General features: G+C 45.5%; 1 protein-coding gene across 1 annotated transcript in view; it reads left to right on the top strand.

The window, feature by feature from the left end:
- Positions 1-201: 201 nt before the first annotated feature.
- Positions 202-21021, top strand: part of PEBP4 (phosphatidylethanolamine-binding protein 4) — a 341738-nt gene continuing 320918 nt past the window's right edge. The window contains exons 1-2 of the mRNA XM_006884905.1: positions 202-326; positions 8147-8273. Coding sequence (XP_006884967.1) covers positions 202-326; positions 8147-8273 — 252 coding nt within the window. The remainder of the gene's footprint in view (positions 327-8146; positions 8274-21021) is intronic.

The raw sequence follows: 21021 nt of genomic DNA, 5'->3' as shown, positions 1-21021 counted from the left end.
GAGTGGGCCCAGGTCCTTATAGGGCGTTTCTGTCCGTGTGGCAGATTAGTTACTTCAGCCCCAAGCAGCTGCTTGCCTGTATCCTGCGACTCTGCAGAGGTCTCTGTCCCACCAGACAGGGCGCCCTGGGTGAGGGGAGGTGAAAGAAGACTTTGCAAAGGGGACCCTGAGTTCTAAAGGCTGCTTCTGTTTCAGGTGCCCATGAGTTCAACAATGAAGCTGGTCACAGCAGCGCTCTTGCTGGGCTTAAGCATGATGGTCACTGATATGAGTGAAGGTTCATGCGTCCCTAACACCCTCTCCGAAGAAGATTCTCGCATGTGCAAGTAAGGAAGGGTAGCCTGGGATGGGATGCAGACTGGGCAGGTAGAAATTGGAGTTGAAATCTCCTAAAGGGAGGTATTTCCAGAACCAAGCCACATGGTTCTCTAAGCCAGCTTTGGCAGACAGGTAGAAAATGTGTCTGGAGATTGCCTTTGACTGAACATCACACAAGGAACAGTTTTGCAATGCGCACCTGCCTTCCAGGTAACAGTTCTTTTCAACCTAGAAAAACTGGGTAACAGCGAACTCTCCCTTGGACCCTCCAAATCTCAGTGACCCCCACAGGCCCAATCCCAGGGGGACCCAAGGGATAAAGGCCAGAGAGAGAGCTGTTCAGAATACTCTCTCCCCCTGTAACAAAGTGACACTTTGAACATGGAATTGGAAAGACAGTGCATACTTTCACCCTCCCCATGTGAGAGATAGCTGGTCATTCTCTGGCCATCAGCTCCAGCAATGCTTGGAGATGTAGGCCTTCTGAGGAGTGAGATCAGTCCAGAAACAGACAACAGAGTGTTAGCTTTTACCTCATACAAGGGCATTGTTTTCTCTCTATCCGTGTAATAAAGCCCAGTTTAGCTCTTTCTTTATTGACTTGAAAAGCAAGTCTTTTTTTTCTTCTATAATTATATTTTATTAATTTTCATAAACATTTACAGAGATTTTGGGTTTCCATTCATTCATTGTTGCACTATTCTCTCTACCCTCCTCCCAGTTTGTTCTTGTCCAAATGCCACAGTGCTTGTCAAAGCCAGTTCTGATTAATCTTCTTTGTCAGTGTGTCCTTTGCCATTCCCTATCACTCCTCCCTGAGAGAGACTTCACCCTGAGTCATAAGGAAAAGGGGATGGCGTATTCTCTTAGCTACTTCCTGCTGAAAAGGGACGCTGTGGGTTTCAGGGTGAAGATCTTCTCTCACTACTCTAAAGGGCCCCTTTGGCAGTAGGAAACACATAGACTATTATGGAGATTGATTTTGGAATTTAGATGCACTCTTATTGATTGTAATTGGCTGTACATGTTCATATCCTTGAAGATGTATCATGGGGGTGTTGCAACCTAGAAGACACAAATTTAACTAACAAGTTATAAGTACATGAGTCCAAAAATTATGGAAAAGTAAAAGAAAAGATTCTTTCATTGTTTTACAAACCCTCCCCCAGGTCCCCTCCACCATGTAGCCCTCGCTCTAGTCTCCTGTGATGACAGAAATACCTAGTTATATATCTCTTTTAAACAGTTTTCTCCCTCCTCTGTTTCAGTGCAGTATACATTATTGAACCCAGCTTACTCAGTCTCTCCCCAACCCCAAGGACAGTCCCATTCTACAACAGTGGCATCATGTAATATTTGTCCTTTTGTGACTGGGATATTTCACTCAGCATAATGTTCTCCAGAGTCAACCATTTTGAATAATATTGCATGAGTTCCTTGTTTTTTAATGCAGCATAGTATTCCATTGTGCAAATATACCACAGCTTCTCTAGCCATTCGTTTGTTGATGGGCACTTAGGTTGTTTCCAACTCCTTGCTATTGTGAACAAAGCTGCAATAAACATGGGTGTGCAGAAAAGCAAGTCTTGATTTGTGGCCTTCTGGGTCGTCCTCACTGCTTCCTGGTCCTCTTTGCTGCTAGCACCCTCCTGCCAGGTGGCCAAGAAGGTCAGCCCCTACTGAAACCATCTTTGAGAAATGGAGTCGAAGGAAGAGGAGCTGTCCCTGTAACTTTTGCTCTGTATTGTCTGAATTTTCATGAGCATTTCCTTTAGAGCAATAAATACATGTTCTCCCTTAAAATATTATGTAGACGAATTCTTAAAAATAGAAAAGTGACATATTTTATTCAAATCAGCACATGAGAGAAAGGAAGAAAGAAACTAGTAACAAAACCTTGAAGCAGTTCCAGCTAAAGGTGAATAAGAGATGTGTTTGTTTCTCATAGCTAGGTACTGGGTAGGCTGTGACTTTCTAGGTATTCTGTGGAGTGAAACTTTCCCCCAGAGGTAGCAAACTTTGGACAGGGACAGCCAGAAGAATGAGACTTCCAGAACACTTAATTATATTCATGGGAAACCTATACATAAGAAGATGTTGTCTGAACAGGACAAAGAAGCATAGCATGGTTTAAAATCAAGAAAGGCATGCATCGGGACTGTATCCTTTCTCCATACCCAATCAGTCTGTATGCTGAGCAAATCATTCAAGAAACTGGGCTTGAATGTGGTATCAGGATTGGAGGAAGACCACCAATCTGCCTTATGTAGATGATGCAATCTTATTTACAGAAAGTAAAGCAGACTTGAAGCACTTGTGCAGAAGATCGATATGAATTACACCTCAACATTAAGAAAACAAAAATCCTCACCATTGAATCAACATGCAACATCAAGATGGATGAAGAAAAGAATAAAGTTGTTAAGAATTTTTCTTTTACTTGGATCCACAATCAACACTCATAGTAGCAGCAGTCAAGGAATCAAGAGATGTGTTGTTGACATTGGGCAGCTCTGCTTTTAAGGACCTCTTTAAAGTGCTAACAAGCAAGAGCATCAGTTTAAAGACCAAGGTGAGCCTGTTCTAAGCCATAGTATTTTCCATTGCTTCCCATGCATCTGAGAGTTAGACAATAAGACCAAAGAATCGATATCTTTCTTCTACCATAAGAATTGTGGTATCATATGGAATGCCAAAAGAACAAACAAATCTGTCTTGAAAGAAGTGCTCTGTAGAGGCAGAGCACCAGAGTGCTCTGTAGAGGCAAGGATGATGAAATGTCATCTTACATTTTTTGGACATGTTGTCAGGAGAGACCAGACCCTAGGAAAAGACATAATTCTGGAAAAGATAGTCAGTCAAAGAGAGGAAGATCCTCTATAAGATGTATTGGTCACAGGTCATAAGAATGGCATAGGATAAGGCAAAATTTCCATCTGTTGTTCACAGGGACACTATAAGTTAAAAGCAGCTCAACAGTATCTAACAACAACACAGTAGAAAATTCAGTCCTCTAGAAAGCAAGAGAAGTCAGATGGGCCAGGGCAAAGGCATGTCAATGGCCCCTTATGGACAGCCTTCCTGCTTCTTAATGCCTAGCAAGACATACATAGAAAATTATGCTATCTACAGGTCACTGAAGGTGGCCCTAGGTAGCCCTAGGGGTAAATTGTGCTGCCAACACAAAAGCAGGTAGTTCAAATCCACCAGCTTTTCTTTTTGTTCTTTTTTTCTCTACTAGTTTATTTACAAAATTCAAATACAAATTTGAACAAATTCTTTCAATTTCCCTCACCCCCCCATCAATTTGTACAACCCAATGATTAATCCCCCCTTCCCCCTGCACACCCTCATCCCTCTGCTTCCAGCCTCTCCCACCCCTTTTGGATCTTCATGCTCATTCTACAATAATGGTTTTATACAGTATTTATCCGTATGGGACTGAGTTAGTTCACTCAGCATAATGCTCTCCAGTCCCTCTCAAGTTAGGTAATAATATATAAAGTTATTGCCCCTGCGTGCTGCATAGTATTCCATTGTGTGAATGTACCATAATTTCTCAATCCATTCATTTGTGGCTGGACATCTGGGCTGTTTCCATGTTCTTGTGATGGTGAATAATGCTGCTATGAACAGTGGTGTACAAATCTCAGTTTGTGCCTCAGTTCTCATATTCTCAAAGTATATTCCAAATAGTGGTATAGCTGGGTCATATGGAATTTCTGGATTCAGCTTTTTGAGGAAGCACCAAACTGCCTTCCAGAATGGTGGCACCATTTTACAATCCCACCAACAATGTATAAGAGTTCCTTCCTAAAAAAAAAAAAGAGTTCCTTTCTCGCCACATCCTCTCCAACATCTATTACTTGCTGCCCTGTTAAACTTTGCCACTCTTACTGGAGTGACATGGTACCTCATTATGGTTTGAATTTGTATCTTTCTTATTGCCAGTGATCTGGAGCATTTCTTCATGTGTCTGTTTGCCATTCAAATATTTACCTCTGTGAAAATTCTTTCCATGTCTTCTGCACATTTTGTAATTGGGTTATCAGTCTTTTTCTTGTGGAGGCCCAGAAGTAGTCTGTAAACTTTTGTTATAAGACTCTTGTCTGAGATGGAATTACTAAATGTTTGTTCCCAGTCTGTAGGTTTTCTTTTCACCCTGTTGTAAAAAGTTTTAGATATGCATAGAGATTTAATCTTTAGTAGGTCCCGTGCATCAATTTTATCCTCCTTAGATTGTGCGTTTCTGGTTAGAGAGGGAAATAAAAGGCATCCAGACCGGCAAAGAAATAGTTAAACTGTCGCTATATGCAGATGATATGGTAGTGTAGACAGAAAACCCCAATGACTCAACCAAAAACCTGTTAGAGTTAATAGGCCAATTTGGTAGAGTGGCAGAATATAAGATCAATATCCAAAAATCAATAGGACTCCTCTACAGTAACAAAGAGAACTCAGAGACAGAAATAAAGAAGGAATGCCATTTACAATAGCCAACCAAACTGAGATACTTGGGAATGAATCTCATTAGAGGTGCAAGAGACCTATACAAAGAAACCTATAGAGCATTTCTGAAAGACACAATAAAAGACCTAAAGAAATGGGGAAATGTGCCCTGTTCATGCATAGGAAGACTCAATATGGTGAAAATGGCAATCCTACCAAAAGCAATCTAAGTGTTCAATGCAATACCAATCCAGATACCAAATTCATTTTTCAAGATTGAAAGGAAAATTACCAAATCTATTTGGAGAGACAAGAGACCCCGAATAAGAAAAATACTTCTCAGAAACAAAAATGAGGTTGGCAGTATAGCATTCCTTGACCTCAAAACCAAAATTTCTCACCCCTGGGCTAATAGGCAATATTGTGATGAATGGAGAAAAGATTGACACTGTCAACAATTTCATCTTACTTGGATCTACAATCAACAAGCTTGGTATCAGTAGTCAGGAAATGAGCATCGTGTTGCCCTGGGAAAGTCTGTAGTCAGGGACCTCCTCAAGGTGCTGAAGAGAAGGAAGTCATGTTAAAAACTGAAGTGGGCCAGATCGATGGCATGCATGGCCTTTTCAATTACTTGCTACGCTTCTGAAAGTTGGACAGTTAATACAAATAACAGAGGAAGAAGTGAGGCCTTCGAGTTGTGGTGCTGGAGAAGAGAACTAAATATCCCATGGACAGCCATGAGAACAAACGCATAAATGTGTATCAGAGAGGGTACAGCCAGGGTCCTCCTTAGAGGGAAGGATGGTGAAACTTTGTCTCACAAACTTTGGGCATATTGTTAGGAGGAGCAAGTCCTTGGAAAAAGGCATCAAGCTCAGAACAGCTGAGGTTCAGCAAAAGTGGAGAAGATGCTCAGTGAGATGGATTGACACCGTGACTATACAGCAATGAGCACAAGTGTGTCAGAGATGAAGACGACGACACAATGCAGGGTTCAGGTCCACTGTTCATAGAGTCTCTGAGCTGTGGTCGACTTGACAGCTGACCACCAACAACAACTATTGGAGGATCTGAACCACCCGAGAGGCATGGCCTTTGGATTAGCAGGACAACGTGCTATGGACTGTACCACCAAAGCTCTCTAGCCAAGGACTAGACTAACAAACAAACACTGAGAATCAGGACTCTAGACTCAATCTCAGAATAAAAAGAACTGTCGTTGCCTAACCTTCCATTCAGTAAATTCACTCAACAGTGCTCACCTCACTGCTATCCTTTGTGACCCTGAATCCCCTCTTTGAATCCACTGACTGTTGTTAGGTGCTGTTGAGTTGACTACGACTCATGGCAACCCTATGAACAACAGCTATCCTAGTTCTGTTCTGTGCCATACTGGTCATCCCTGATATACTCAAGCCCTTAACACAGTGACTTGTTGGAGACAAGATGGATTGTCCCCTCTTTCACTACCCCTCCACATTGCCAAGCACGTCTTATAAGAACTGGCTCCTACTAACAGCATTCGCAAGGTATGTGAGATGAAGTTTCACCATCCTTGCCTCTAAGGAGAAACCTGGTTGCACTTTCTTCAAGATATGCTTGTTTATTCTCTTGGCAGTCTCATGAAATAGTCAGTACTCCTCTCCAGCCCCACAATTCAAAGGTATTGATTCTTCTTCTGTCATCCTTATTCATTGCCCAGCTTTTTCAGATACATAGCAACTAACTGAAAAAGACCATGCTTGAATCAGGCAAACCTTAGTCTTTAAATCAACAGTGTTGCTACAATGTTGCTCCTTAACACTTTGGAGAGGTCCTGGACAGCAGATTTTCCCAATGCAACACATCTTTTGATTTCTTGACTACTGGTACCAAGGGTGTTGATATCAACACCCAGATCATGGCTGATACCAAGTAAGATGAAATTATTGACAACTTCAATGTTTTCTCTATCATATTTTGGCAGCAGTTTAGGCAGGAGGGGTGTGGGTCCTGTTTAGAGGTTTGTTGTTGTTGTTGTTGCTGTTGTGTGATGTTGAGTTGGAACCAACTCATAGCTGGTGCCCCAGCAGATTTTCAGAGGCTGTAAATTGTACAGGAGGAGATTGCCCATTTTTCTCCCTTGGAGCAAATGGTGCACTCAGACTGCACAGTTGTCAGTGAAGTTTCTTACCACCAAGTCACCAGAGTGGAGAAATACACATTTCTGCAACATTTTTCTCTGCCCATACGGACACAGAGCAAATTATTACCTTTTCATGTATTAAAAAAAATTCCTGAAAAACAATGAATAATTAATAGTGTTAGAAACCCAGATCTATTTTAAAGACTTCAAGTTTGCCTAAAGCTGTAGGATTTCCCTGGTAAGTAAATGTTAAGGATGGTTAAAATGTTTTAATGTTTCCAACAAGCCAGGCGTTTTTGTAAACAATGATCATGACTTTATTTCTCCCGCCAACCTCCAGCCCAGTAAGCTCTGAACTCAATGCCATCAAGTTGGAACCAACTCATAGCTGACTTGTCAGTGATTTTCCAATGCTGTAAATTACATAAGCAGGAGTGGCATCCACTTCCTAAACAACATGCCTCCGGAAACTCCATGAACTTTAATAAATGTCAGTAGTTGTAGAGGGGCCTCAGGCTTCTTGTTCATGGGGTCGCTATGAGTGGTACTCAACTTGAAGGCACTCAACAAACCCAACAAAAACATAAGAGGAGATTGCCCATCTTTCTCCCATGGGGGCTACTTGAGGGCTTGAACCACAACAGATGTGCTGCTTTTGGGTTAACACAACTCCCTATGGACTAGACCACCAGAGCTCCCTTAAACTACTGTTGTTATTGTTGTTAGATGCCATCGAGTCCAATACGACTCATAGTGATCCTGTGAACAACGGATTTGAAACCTGCTGTATCCTGTGCCGTCATCATCGTCTCTGACACACTTGAGCCCATTACTGCAGTCATTGTGTCAATCTATCTCATTAAAGGTCTTCCTCATTCATCGACCCTTCATTTTCCAAGCCTGATGTTCCTCTCCAAGGAATAGCTTCTCCTAACAACATGCCTAGAGTATAAGGAACAAAGCTTTGTCATCCTTGCCTCTAAGGAACACTGTGGCTGAACTTCTCCAAGGCATATCTGTTTGTTCTTTGGGAAGTCCATGAGATAGTCAGTACTCTTCTCCAGCACCACAGTTCAAAGGCACACATTTTTCTCCTGTCACCCTTTAAAGTACTGTTAGTGCCCCATTTTCCAAGTAGAAAAACTGAGGCATGGAGAGGTCCAGTAACTGTTAGGCCATACAGGTCGAGTCTTGCAGACCCCAAGCTCCTCTTGAACCCCCCTCTGAGTGGCTACCCTTCTCTCTCCATAGCGGTCTTCATGTTGAATACCCCGAGCTGGGCAATATTGCCTGCTATTATATTCCTAGTTGTGACAACTACAGAGATATGATCACCATCTGGCCACAGCCGATTGTCACGTTCCCCAGAGCCAAAGAGGTGAGTGAGTGGGGTCCAGAATGAAGGGGAAGGACGGTGGGGGCTTGATGTCTCTCGGAGCATGCTTATCTGGGTAACTTGAAGCTCATGCAGTGACACCTGAGTGGGGTCTGGTGTTGCAGATCCCCGAGCTCCTGCGCCTTGGGGAGGAGACTTATGCTGAAGGGACATGGCTGGGGACACTGGTTCAGGGGCTCAGGCCTTTTCCTGCAGCCCCTCTCGTGCAGAACCTGGCTCACAGTGAAGATTGGCTGGTGTGTGCTTTCAGATTAGAGAGAAGGGGCATGGGAAGAGCCCTTCTCCAGGTGCAAGGCGACTGGGCCTTCAGACTGAGGTCCTCCTTTGAGCTGAGTTAGCAGAGGTCAGGTGGATCCTGACCCTTGGCCACTACAATTTGAGGCACGTTTTGTTTTGCCAAAGGTTTTCTAAAATAGATTGTCATTTTAGAAACTGGCGGGGGTGGCGGGGGGAATCCCTGTTGTTGATACTGGGGAATAATTAGTGCCATGTTTTTCTGGAAGCTTCTCACACCTTGTGGGGAGGGAATGGCCCCTGATAACTTGCTTTCAGATCTAGAAGGCCTGTGAGAGTGGAAAGTCGAGTCACGGCCCATGGTTTAGGGAGAGCTGCTCCAGCCTCTTGGTTGTTCTTTCCTTCTTTCTTGACTTCTAGGGCCAAACTGAGCCCCTAAACTGTTGGGATGTGGTGTGGGGGGCAGGTATGGTAGAAGATGATGTTGTCCTTGTGGTTGTTATTTTAGTCTCTCACTCATGTCAAACTGGAATTGATCCATAGCTGACACTCCAGTACGTTTTTAGAGGTTGTAAACCACCCGGGTCTGTGCATTGCTGTACAGAGGTAACTCGTGGTTGCTGTGATGCTGAACACTGTGACAATGATGTGCCAAACGTGGTAATGGGTACCCATGGTAGACAGTGTTTGCTGGAGCTTCCCGACTAAAACAAGCCTAGAAGCAGGAGTGGCATCCACTTCCGAAATGGCTTGCCTCCGGAAACTCTTCATGGGGTCACTATGAGTCGTCTACAACTTCATGGCACCAAACAACAACAACAAACCACATGGAGGAGACTGTCCATCTTTCTCCCAGGGAGCACCTGGTGGATTTGAACCAGCTACCTCTGAATGTTGTTGTTCCTGGTTTGGCTGGCGCCTTCACGGGCTCGTGGGAAGCTCTCCTTGCCAGAAGGCAGGAGCGTGGTGGTGGGGAGTGCAGGAATCGTGGCAAGCTTTGGAGTGGACTGCTTCTCCGGGAATGTGTTTGACGTGCAAGTTTGCTCTGTCCCTGGAGTGAGGCTAGCCAGCCTGGGCCTAGGGTTTGAACCAGGAGGCGGCCTAGTGGAAGGAAGCTGTGCTACCAAGCCGAAGGTGGGTGATTGTCATCTGTGGCCCTCAACCAGGTTCAAATTGTCTTCCTGTCAAAACATTCTTCTAGGTGGTATAGCACTGGTCTGTGCGTTGCTGTACAGAGGTAACTCATGGTTGCTGTGATGCTGAAGCCTGTGACAGTGATGTGCCAATTGTGGTAATGGGCACCCATGGTGGACAGTGTTGGCTGGAGCTTCCCGACTAAATCAAGCCTGGAAGCAGGAGCGGCATCCACTTCCAAAATGGCTTGCCTCTGGAAACTCTATGTACGAACAGTGCTCAGGCTGTTCGTTCATAGGGTTGCTATGAGTCGTCTACGACTCGACGGCATTAAACAACAACAACAGTCTCTGAACGGGCAGTGCAACTCTTTAGGCACTAGGTCACCAGGTGCCAGTGTCAACCTAGGTATAGGCACTGTGGTGTAGCTGGGACTTAGGTCATGAATGAGTAGGGCGAGTGTCATAGTTGAGATATAAGCAAATTTATGTGCTGATGTCACCCTTCTGATAACCCCTGGGCAGTGTGGCAGGGAAAAGCTATACTAGGTGCTTATTCTTGGTCTAGCCTCTGGATCTTGCCCTACTTGGGGGCACAGACCTAGGATTCCATCAGCCTAGAGTGCTGGCCCCCCTTCCACAGCCAGGCCTGACATAAGCAGTCAGTTTAAACATAGGAAGGTGGGAGATTAAGACAGTCTAGTGATTAATGTGTGTAACAGATTAGTTGGATATTTTCACTGTTGGATTCTGTCAAGTCAACTCCAACTCAGAGATCCTATGTACAACAGACAGAACCGTGCTCGGTCCTGTGCCATCCTCACAATGCCTGCTGTACCCAAGCCCATTGTCACAGTCACTGTGACAATCTATCTCATTGAAGATCTTCTTCTCCTTGAAGACCCACTACTTTTCCAGGCATGATGTCCTCCTCTAAAGACTGGACCCTCCTGACAACATGCCCAAAGTACTTGAGACGATGTTTCAACATCCTTTCCTCTAAGGAGTTCTCTGGCTGCACCTCTTTCAAGACAGATTTGCTTGGTCTTTTTGACAGTCCTTGGGGTATTCAATACTCTTTGCCAACACCACACTCAAAGGTATCAATTCTTCTATGGTCTTTCTTGCTCATTGTCTAACTTACACATGCATGTAAAATTGGATATAGACGAAAGGATTTTCATTTCTTTCTTTAGCTGTTTCCCCCACTTTCAGAGAAGAAGTGGATTGTGCTGTGTCCCAGAATGTATGTCATTAACTTTATGACATTTTGATGGGTTATCATGTTGGCAGCAGCGGTTAACCTCCTCTCTCCCCCTGCCACAACACGCTCACATGCAAGCACACTCAAACGTACACACACACATCCACGTCAGCCTTTCTCCCTGATACCCTCAGTCTGGGTCACACACAAGACAGCTAAGAAGAACAGAGTAAATGGAAGCAGCTTGGACTACTGCTTTGAGGGTAGAAGGTGGAGGGCTGCAGAAGCCAGTGGGAACCCAAACCCTTAGGTAAAGAGTACTTGCTACATTTGTGGTTTGAGCTCTCTACTTGACCATTAATTCACTTGCCCTCAGTTATTTAATTTTTAGAATGAGGAGGAGGGGACCAGATGCTTTCAGTCCAATGACTCTTCCAAGGGGAAAAAAGTTTCTAAACAAGGAACTCATGCAATATTATTAAAAATGGGTGACCCTGGGGGACATTATGCTGGGTGAACTATCTCAGTCACAAAAGGACAAATATTATATGGTGCCACTGTTGTAGAATGAGGCTGACATTGGGGTGGGGGTAAGACTAAGAAAAACTGGATAAATTATGTATACTGCATTGAAGCCGATGAGGGAGAGAATGGTTTAAAATTAATATATTTTAGGGTATTATGGTTATCATAAGAGTCCGGAATGAGGGTTGCAGAGTGGAGTATGGTTGGGGTGGGGGTGAGGATGTGCGGTGTGGGGGTGAGGGATTGTGTACCAATGAAGGAGTTTGTCTTTTGCTTTTCATGGAGAGGAGCGAACTGGGGGTGGGGGTGGGGGAGAAAAGTGCAACAATGAATGAATGGAATCCCAAAATCTCTGTAGATGTTCATTGAAATTAATAATAATTTTTTTAAAAGGCTCCTGATATTGCTGCAGATGCTCACTAGATGGCAGTGTAGACTTCTCCAAGGACATCGAGTTCTTTCGCATTTTCCAGCTTGTTTGAAGCAAGTTCTGAAAGAAGTTTTCAACTTTGGTTCCATTTCCTTGATTCTGACTGTCCTCGGGTATTTGGACATAACACAGAAACTATATCATCCCTATTATGTCCTGAAATACTTTTAAAACTTACCCAGTGTTTCTCAGCTCAGGGATGAGGGATGAGTGGAAGAGAAAAAGGGGCTGGACCTTGAAGACTTACGAAGGACAGTACTTACGAAGAGCTGTGGTCAGAAAGTCAAGGAGGGCAGAGACATATTTGGTCAGCAGTAGTAGAACTAAAGAGAAAGTAGCAGAATTGTAGTCTATGGGAGCAGGCTCCGGTAGCCAAAAGGCCACGCCTCTCTAGTGGTTAGACTCAGGAGAAAGAGAGTCTCTTCCCGTGAGATTTGCAGCCGCCCTGCAGCAGGGTCAGCTGTGAGACAATGCGATGATGATAATGATGATGATGATGGTCTACAGGAATTCACCTGACCTTCGAGAAGGCAGATTCCATTGAGACTTAAACAAATTTGTTGTTGTGATTTAGGTGAAAGTTACAGAGCACATTTGTTTTCCTTCCACTACTCTTTGTGCATTTTCTTTTGTGACTTTGATTGCAATCCCCATAATGTCACAGCCCTCATCCTATTTCCTCCTTGTGTTGACTATGTCTATTAGCTCCTCTTTCCTATGCTTCCTTGTCTCCTGAGCTTGATCCTTGGGAAGACACTGTCCACTTGACCTCACATGGTTAGTTATTCTAAGGAGTTGGGTTCATCTCTGGTGTTAATGTTCACCTTATAAGCCTGTGTATTGTTTACACTAAGCAGGTTTTCAAGGTTCATTTATTAGATACTTCGGAACTTAATTCTTCTTTATGGTTGAGCAGTCTGTGCATTCTGTGAACACACCACACTTTGTTTATTCATTCATCTGTTGATGGGCATTTTGGTTGTTTCCACCTTTTGGCTATTGCAAAGAGTGCTACAGTGAGCATCTCTATAGAGATGTCTGTTTGTATTCCTGATTTATTTATTTATTTTTTTGGGGGGGGAAGGTTGTTGAGGTTTTTTTGCCAATTTTTGTTGGTTTTGAAAAAAATACATGTAGCACAACATTTGCTGGTTTAACATCTTTTCAGTTGTACAATTTAGTGATATCAAGTTACATTATCAGTTGGAGTTCTTAAAAGCAACCATTTGTTAAGTGACATTTTATCCTGGCTACTATTCATGTGTCATATTTAATTTTATCATCAAATCTGAGAGCTAAGTATTTTGTTACTTGGGACTCTCTTAATGACAAGTGACTAAAAGCGAACTCAAACTGTCTTAAGCCAAAGAAGAAGACAGGGGGAGAGTTATTGACTTACTAAACTGAAAAACCTAGGGATGACTTCAGGCATGGCTGGATCCAGGTGCCCAAACAATGTCACCAGGAATTTGTCTCTTTCTATTAACTCTGTTTTCTTCTGGCTTGGTTTGCTTTGTTGAATCTTTCCTTACAATGGCAAAGGTGGCTCTCATACCCTTTATCAATCTAACTATGAAAAGTTCCACCACTTGTCCTACTTGGGTCATATGCCCACCTTGAACCAAATAATGAACATGACTGGGCAACCCTTAATCTGTATGACCTCAGAGAAGAAGAGAAGGGTTCCTTCAGACCAGACTCAAGCTACCACTTGTCAGAAGGAAAGTCAGAAGTTCCTAGAGGGAGAAATAATTTGATCAAGCACATTGTTAAGTGGCAGAACTAGGGTTCAAATAGCTTCAAAGCCTTGACCGCTAGACCCCTGACCAAATCTCTAAAGAGGGACACCAGTACGTGCAGGCACAGTTAAGGTGGGCTTGACAAGGGAAGCTTTCCATAGCTGGAATGAGAAGAGAGGAAGCAGATCATAGTAATTGCTATGAAGGTGATGGAGAGAAGGTGAAGCCAGTCAGTGATCAGACCAGGGAGAGCAAGAAGTGGGACAGTGCCTGGACCTTCGTTCTGGAGTTGAGGAAGGAGGCATCTGGAGAGAGGGAGAGAGATTGACTGGTGAAGTTGGAGAGGAAGCAGGTAATGGCTGGGACAGAGCTCCTTGAAAATGCATGAGAAGAGAGGCCAACAAGTTAGCTGCAAAGAAGAGGATGAAGACAGTTCCTCTGGGTGTTGGTCCTGGTGGAACAGGACAAGAGGCTGGTGACTGTCTATATGGGCTAGTGCCTTAATGAAAAAGTAATTAAGACAATGTCAGAAAGGTAAGACCACAGGTAGACATTCCCAGGGAACCCTCACCCTGAGCCTTGTGAGCTTGGAAGGTGGGGTGTGGTAGTGGAATGCCTATGAGACAGGACTGGGTCCTGTAGGATCACGGTTGGCCCAGGCTGTCTGGCACCAGTACGTACCTTCAGAGTTCTCCTAGTTTCTTCTTCATATTTGGACTCTACATTCTGGAATACTCTTTCTACATCAAAATCATCCTCCCCCAGGAAGTCTTCCCTGATTATCTCCTACCTGCCCCTACCTTTGACTGAGCTTTCTTGAGCTTCCTAAAGCTCCTTCTACCTTTCTAATGATGCTTTGGTAGCATAGCATAGTGTAAAACATGTTACACCACTAATCAAAAGGTTGGTGGTTCAAATTCACCAGCTGCTCCACAGCAGAAAGATGAACAGTCTCCTCTTGTTAAGATTTACAGCCTCTGAAACCCAATGGAGAGTCACAGGGCGTTAGATTCAACTTGATGGCAGTGGTTGTGGCTCTGGCTTCCAAGTCCACTGTTTCCTTTATTCTGGTGGCTGCTGCTTCCCTCTTAGCTTCAATCAGTCTATAAGGACTTGAAAAGCAAGACTGTATGTCGCCGTCCTTTGAACATAGCAGAGTTGCAGACATGTTAGGTGACTGGGTGGGGAGGTGAGTGAGTAAGTGAGTGAGTGAGAAAGGAGTGAATGAGTGAGGAGTAAGGGAAGGAGGGAGGGAGGGAGGGAGTGAAGAGGTGAGGAGTGAGAGTGAATGAGTGAGGAGTGAGTGGATGCGGGAATGAATGAGTGAAGAGTGATGAATGAGTAACTATAGTGAAGAGATGAGTGAGTGAGGAATGGCGTGAATGTGCATAGATGATGAGTGAGTGAATGAGTAAGTGAGGAGTGGATGAATTCATACGTGAAAGACTGAGTGAGCCGCAGGACACCACTTGACGTCAATCACTTGCCCCTTGAGCTGCTAAGTGTCCTGGGGCCTTTGACGGAAAGGGCGGAGCCTAGTAGACACCGTGGACAGCAGCACTGTGGACCTGCACCCTGCAGGGCTAGCGCGCTGGAAGGTGGGGAGGGGGTGCAGAGAGAGAAAGAGGAGAGCAGGTGGGTTCACAGGAAGGCAAAGGCGGAGGGGTGGGGGTGGGAGGACAAGGGTGGTTGGCTGTGAACCAGGTTGGGAGCTGAGAGAGGGGTTGAAGAAAGAGGAAGCTTTCTACCCTCGCACTTTGACAAACATTAAGAGGCAAACATTTTAAAATGCATCCTGTTCTCAAGCCAATGAAAACGTGAAAGGCCCCCAGAAGCTTCTTGATTGGGGGTTATTCTTCACCTTAAATTTACCAGCTGGAATCCTTTTGAAGTGAAGAAATTGCCTGTAAGTGGGGAATGTGCATTGCATTAGAGCGCAGGAACAAAAGGCAGGCGCTCCCTCCCCACCCCGCCCACCTGCTGTCCCCCAGCTTCCCAGGCAGACCTGGCCTCAGCCTTGCCCAGCTGCTCCCCAACCAGGTGACCCTCGACACTGTCCCCATGTCACCTGTGCCCAGCTTTACCGCAGCAGCTCTGCCGGTGTTGCTGCCTCCTGGGTGGTCACAGCCTGTGATAAAGACGCAAGTCCCAACACGAACTTTGTCGAGGGTGGAAAGCTGGAGATGCGCACTTAGGTTAAAGAATCATAGACTGGAGCTCAGCCGCCCACTTCCCACCCACCCCCACAGAAAAGTGGCGGCTCCTGGTCCACAGAACGGATAGTCAAGGCAGGAGGCGGGGCTTCCAGCTCCCAGGGTGGTTCTGATTGGAGGCCATCGTGAAGGACAGGGCTGGTTGTTTGGGGAGGCCTGGAGGCAGAGACAGCATGTGTGCAGGACACAGCTAAGTGCAGCCAGTCCCGCTCTGGGTGTGAGGACGTGAACTGATTCACTTCACAAGCAGTTACTGAATACACTGTGTGCCCGCACCATTCAGATTCCCTTCAGAGAAGGAAGACACACGTAGACAGGAGGCTTCAGGGGAGCAGGGAGAGAGGAAATGCGCCGATACAGAGGTCCCCGTGGTGACACTGTGGGACCAGGCCACATCTGAGTTGGGTCAGGGGACACTTCCAGTGAGAGGTGGCTGTGGAGCTGAACTGTGGGAGATTGACAGTCTCGGGGTGGGACAGGAAGCCAGAATGGTGGGCGAGGTGGGGCTCCGTGGAGGCAGGGCCACACTGTACCAGGGGGTCATGGGCACCCCCTGTGTCCAGCTGTGGAGCGTGGCTATTGAGCCACCACGGTGGGTGGGGAAAAGATCAGGTCACTAATTGAACTCGTAGGTCAGTGAACCGTGATCAACACAGAAGGTTACTGACAGGGAGTGGCTGGAGGAATGGAAGAAGGGCGAACGTGAAGCAGGACAAGCGAGGGTATAAAGAGAGGATATGAGAGACGATCCAAAGAAACAAACCCGCTACAGAGGCTGTGGGGAGGCCTTCCCCTGGCAGTGACCCCATGTGAGCTGAGCGAACTGCTCTGAGGTCCCACTAGACCAGCCTCCCAAGGTGTGCTTGAACCACTGACCTATCAGTTAGTAGTCAAGCACTGAACCGTTTAGGGACGCCTCTGAGAGACACTAAGGAGGATGAATCCATAAGCCTTGGTGACTATGGAGAGTCTAGGGTATTAGAGGAGCGAAGGCCCTTGAGTTTCTGTGACAGGCAGGTGGGTGAGGAAGGGGAAGGTGGGCCACATACCTTATACTTTTGAGAGTGAAGGGTGGGCTAGTAATTCTGTCAGGTTAGTGGGTGTTTCTGTACTGTTCTGGCAGCAGGTATCCTAACAATGGTACATTCACCAGAGTAAGAAAAACAAGAGAAACTTTGACGGGCAGGATGTGGCCAGAGGGCGTGAGTTTTAGGTATGTCACATTTGATGAGCCATGTGGCACCCAGTATGGCTGTCCAGTCCCAGGTCTCCAGGTTGAGATTGGGGACGGGAGGCCAGAGGTCCTTGGGGAGAGGATATAGAATGGTCACAGCACATGCTGGCCGAAGTCAAGCCAAGAAGACAAAAGAAAAGGGACATCGGATTTGACCTCTAGAGAGTTAATGATGAGTGGAGTGTGTGTGAGCCTGCCTTCAGGGGTGGAGGTGTGAGGGGAAGTGAAGCAGTGAGATGCCTGGACTCTGAGTGCTGACAGGAAGGAGCCACTAGAAAGGCCAGTGTAGGAAAAGCAGGGGATCACGGTCTGTTGGGAGAGTTCATGTGGCAATATGATAGGGTGGAGATCTGAAGGCAGTCTTGGACTTCCTTGCCAACTGGAGTTTGAAGGTGGGAGCTGTTAAAGACGTTTGTGAGGTCTAATACCTGGGAGACAGAATGAGAGAAGAGGAAAAGGTAGGAAGTCTGCATCAGGGGTGTGGGGTGCTCCAAGGGCAGTAGGACCCACAAGCTGCTGGACCCATAGTTTGGTGACCCACGGGTGAGGGGTGCAGCAGAGGGGCATCATGGTTTACAGAGGGAGGAGGCTCAGGTAATGCTCATGCGTGGGTGCAGATGGCACAGAAGTGGGGAGGGTCCTATGGGAGCAGGAAGGAGCATTCCAAGGGCAGAGAGGGGCCCCAGGCTCTGACGAGGCTGCTGCAGGGAAAGGCTGGAGGAGATCTGCAGCACTCAGCAGGTTCCTGCTCTCTGCTCTCAAGGAATGGAGAGCAGAACTTGAGGTCAGTGGGCTGGGGGCAGAGTAAAAGTCAGGACAGGGTGAGGAGCCCCCCAAGGCGAGGTGAAGCCACAGAGGCACTAAGTGATGATTAAGGAAGAATCAGTAAGGAAAGCAAGTGAGTTAAATTCCATAATCCAATGCTTAGCGCATACCCAGAACTTCATAAATGATTTTGTCATCGTGATAAAACTAGCCTGGTTTGGAGCCTGAGGAGGAAAGGGCACAGAGGGGTGAAAACTCTGTGCCTCCAAGCCTTTGTGGAGAGTGGGGAGCAGACAAGGAGTCCCCAGGACACAGAGGAGAACCCTTGGATGAGGGTCAGTTTTTCTCTCGTTCCTGATCCTTGCTCAGTTGACCGAGTTACCTGGACTGTGTCCCTGCAATGGTGTCCAACCCTAGCCCAGACCCCTCACGCAGCCATCTGTCACCTGGGCCCTCAAGGCATGATGTTGTTATGTGCCATCGAGTCATAGTGACTCTATGCACAATAGCTTTGAACCCTGTCCTGTCTTGAGCTGATTTCACTGTCTCTAACACACCTACCCCTAACACCCTCGTAACTGTGTCTGTCAGTCCATCTCATCCAGGGTCTCCCTCTCCTGTGCTGTCCTTCTATCCTTCTAAGCATGAAGTCCTTCTCCAAGAACTGATCCTTCCTGTCTCAAAGTATCTGAGGCAGAGGTTCAAAATCCTTGCCTTCAGGGAGCAACCTGGTCTGACTCTCCAGGACAGACTTGTTTGTTTTCTTGGCAGTCCATAGTATGTTCAATATTCTTTTCTAGCACCACAACTCAAGGCATCAATTCTTCTTCTGTCACCCTTAGTCATTGCCCAGCTCTCCAATGCATAGCAAGTCATTGCAAAGACCATGGCCTGAATCAGGCACAGTGTAGCCTCTAGACTGACATCATTGCTCTTTAGTCCTCTGGTGAGGTCCCTGACAGCAAATCTTCCCAATGAAATTAGTCTTTTGCTTTACTGACTGCTGAGGCCAAGAGCATTGATTAGTATTTAGTAAAGGAGGAGTGGTGTTTATCACCATTTCTGACTTTTAGGTTAGAAACGTTACATAGTTAGGATTTTATGAAACCAGAATTCCACATAATCCTCCTAACTATGTGCTGCATAAATCGGTTAGGTGTTACCCCTACAATTATGAATGCACCCAAAGGGGCAGCTCAGCTGTACTGAGCCACAGAAGCAGCTCTTGACTGCAGATCTTCTGCCCTCTGGTCCTTCACCAGGTGATCTTGCCTGGTCCCTGGAAATCAGCTTCTAATATTTGTGCTGCATTCACGGTGTCATTTATCCACCCCACCATCCATCTATTGAGATGGATCTTGATTGAGCTCTACTCGCTGCCTCTCCACTGGGCATTGCTACAGGAGCTAGGGATGGAACAAAAACAAACCCCAGCCCTGCCGCCTTTGATGGGCATCTCATAATAGAAAGAACCAGAATTACTGTTTAAAAAACACAGAACTCACCATCCATTCAATGTGATTCACAGTGACATCCATCAGGTTTCTGAGACTGGAAATCTTTAGAGGAAGAAACTGCCCATCTGTCTCTCTCGGAGCAGTTGGTGGATTCAAACCGCTGACGTGGGTAGCAAAGCAACAGATAGCACACTACGCCACCAGAGCTCCTTATGCAACCAACAAAACACTTGGGGGTTGGGGGATGTAAAAGAATAAAATAAACTGCTGATTATGTAGCTGACCTCTCGCTTCTGGACAGTTTCACTAGAAGTTTCTGAGTCTTGATCTTCATTTCCTGTCACATTTATGCCCCAGTCCCAGCCCTGTCACGGTACAAAATGCTGCTTTACAGAAATTCTGGCCAGAGCTAAGCCCCGACCCTCCGGGAGCTGTATAACAAAGCCGGCTCATGTCCAGCCTAAAAAGATACGACTCGAGGTGCCGGCAAACGTGGGGTTTGTTCCATAATTGAGCATCTGATGTCGGTTGAAAGCTTCCACCCAAGTGCTGGGGAAACAGGTTCCAGATGTTTTTCAGATCAAATAATGTTGCTTTGAAAAAATTGTGTGGGATGTTCAACTGATGAAGCATCAGACATGAAAGGAGAGTTCAATGGACTTGCATCCTGGTTTGAAAAAAAAAAAGTCAGCTAGCCAAGTGTCTGTGTGGGGTTATTCACATGTTTGGAATCTATTAACAGTGAGTCTATTGGGAGTGTCAGAAGAGACCCCTTGGATTTTTCATTTTTACTTTCTTGACAATGAGAATGTTCATTTTCTCTGCATAGTAGAAATAACATCTTTATCTCTTTTGTAGTAGTTGAGAGCTATTATATTCCATTCTCTTAAGTAGTAAGATTCTGATAAGATATATGAGACTGTGTAGAGTGCACCACACTTCAACGTATATATTTTTTTCCTTTTACTGTGATTTTCCTGAAAGTTTACAATGAGATGGTCTTCCTTCATTTTCTTCACACACACTTTCCTTCCCGTCCATCGGCCAGTTCACTTTGTAAAGCTTTTGTAAAGCACTTTGCTTGTCCTGTATGTAATGCTTATCCGTGTCCCTCCCGTTGATTGTTAATTGTGATACATATGATATCTGACAGCCCATTCCTTTCAGATGGTCCTCCTCTTGCCCATTCTAGTGTGGTGGTGATTATCTACAGGTCCTTTTCCTGCCTTTTGCAGCCCTCACCCCCACATCCATCCTACTGTTATGGCAGTGGTCTTACGGAGTGAATGTTATTTTGTGGCTGAGATATTTCACTCAGCATAATGCATTCCTAACTCTACATGTTGTGTAGAGTTTTATGACTTCACTGTTCCTCAGTGCTGTGTGATATTCCTTTGTGTGGATGTACCACAGTTTCTCTATCCTTTCATTTGTTGATGTGTGCTTGGGCTGCTTCCTTCTCTTTGTGAATAATGCTGCAATAAACATGAGCTTATATATTAAAGTCCATGATGCACCTCTTTTACCTTCAAAGTTGCATGTTAAGACCCTATTTACAAATAAAGGCTGGCTATCCAGAGTTAAGGCCCAGAGAGAAGGTGAGTTTGGTCCAGTGCTGTGTGATTCTGGAAGGGAAGTTCTTTATTGGCAGGGAGAGTATATGTTTTCAAAGATATCACACATCAAGAAAGTAAAAGATGAATTCCAAAATCAATCTCCATAATAGTCTATGTGTTTCCTACTGCCAAAGGGGCCCTTTAGAGTAGTGAGAGAAGATCTTCACCCTGAAACCCACA

The sequence above is a fragment of the Elephantulus edwardii genome, unplaced genomic scaffold (assembly GCF_000299155.1).
Source record: "Elephantulus edwardii isolate Elephantulus edwardi_28Jun2011 unplaced genomic scaffold, EleEdw1.0 scaffold00038, whole genome shotgun sequence".
NCBI classification, from domain to species: domain Eukaryota; kingdom Metazoa; phylum Chordata; class Mammalia; order Macroscelidea; family Macroscelididae; genus Elephantulus; species Elephantulus edwardii.
The sequence above is the reverse complement of the archived record's forward strand: the minus strand, read 5'-3'. Positions and strand labels throughout refer to the sequence as shown.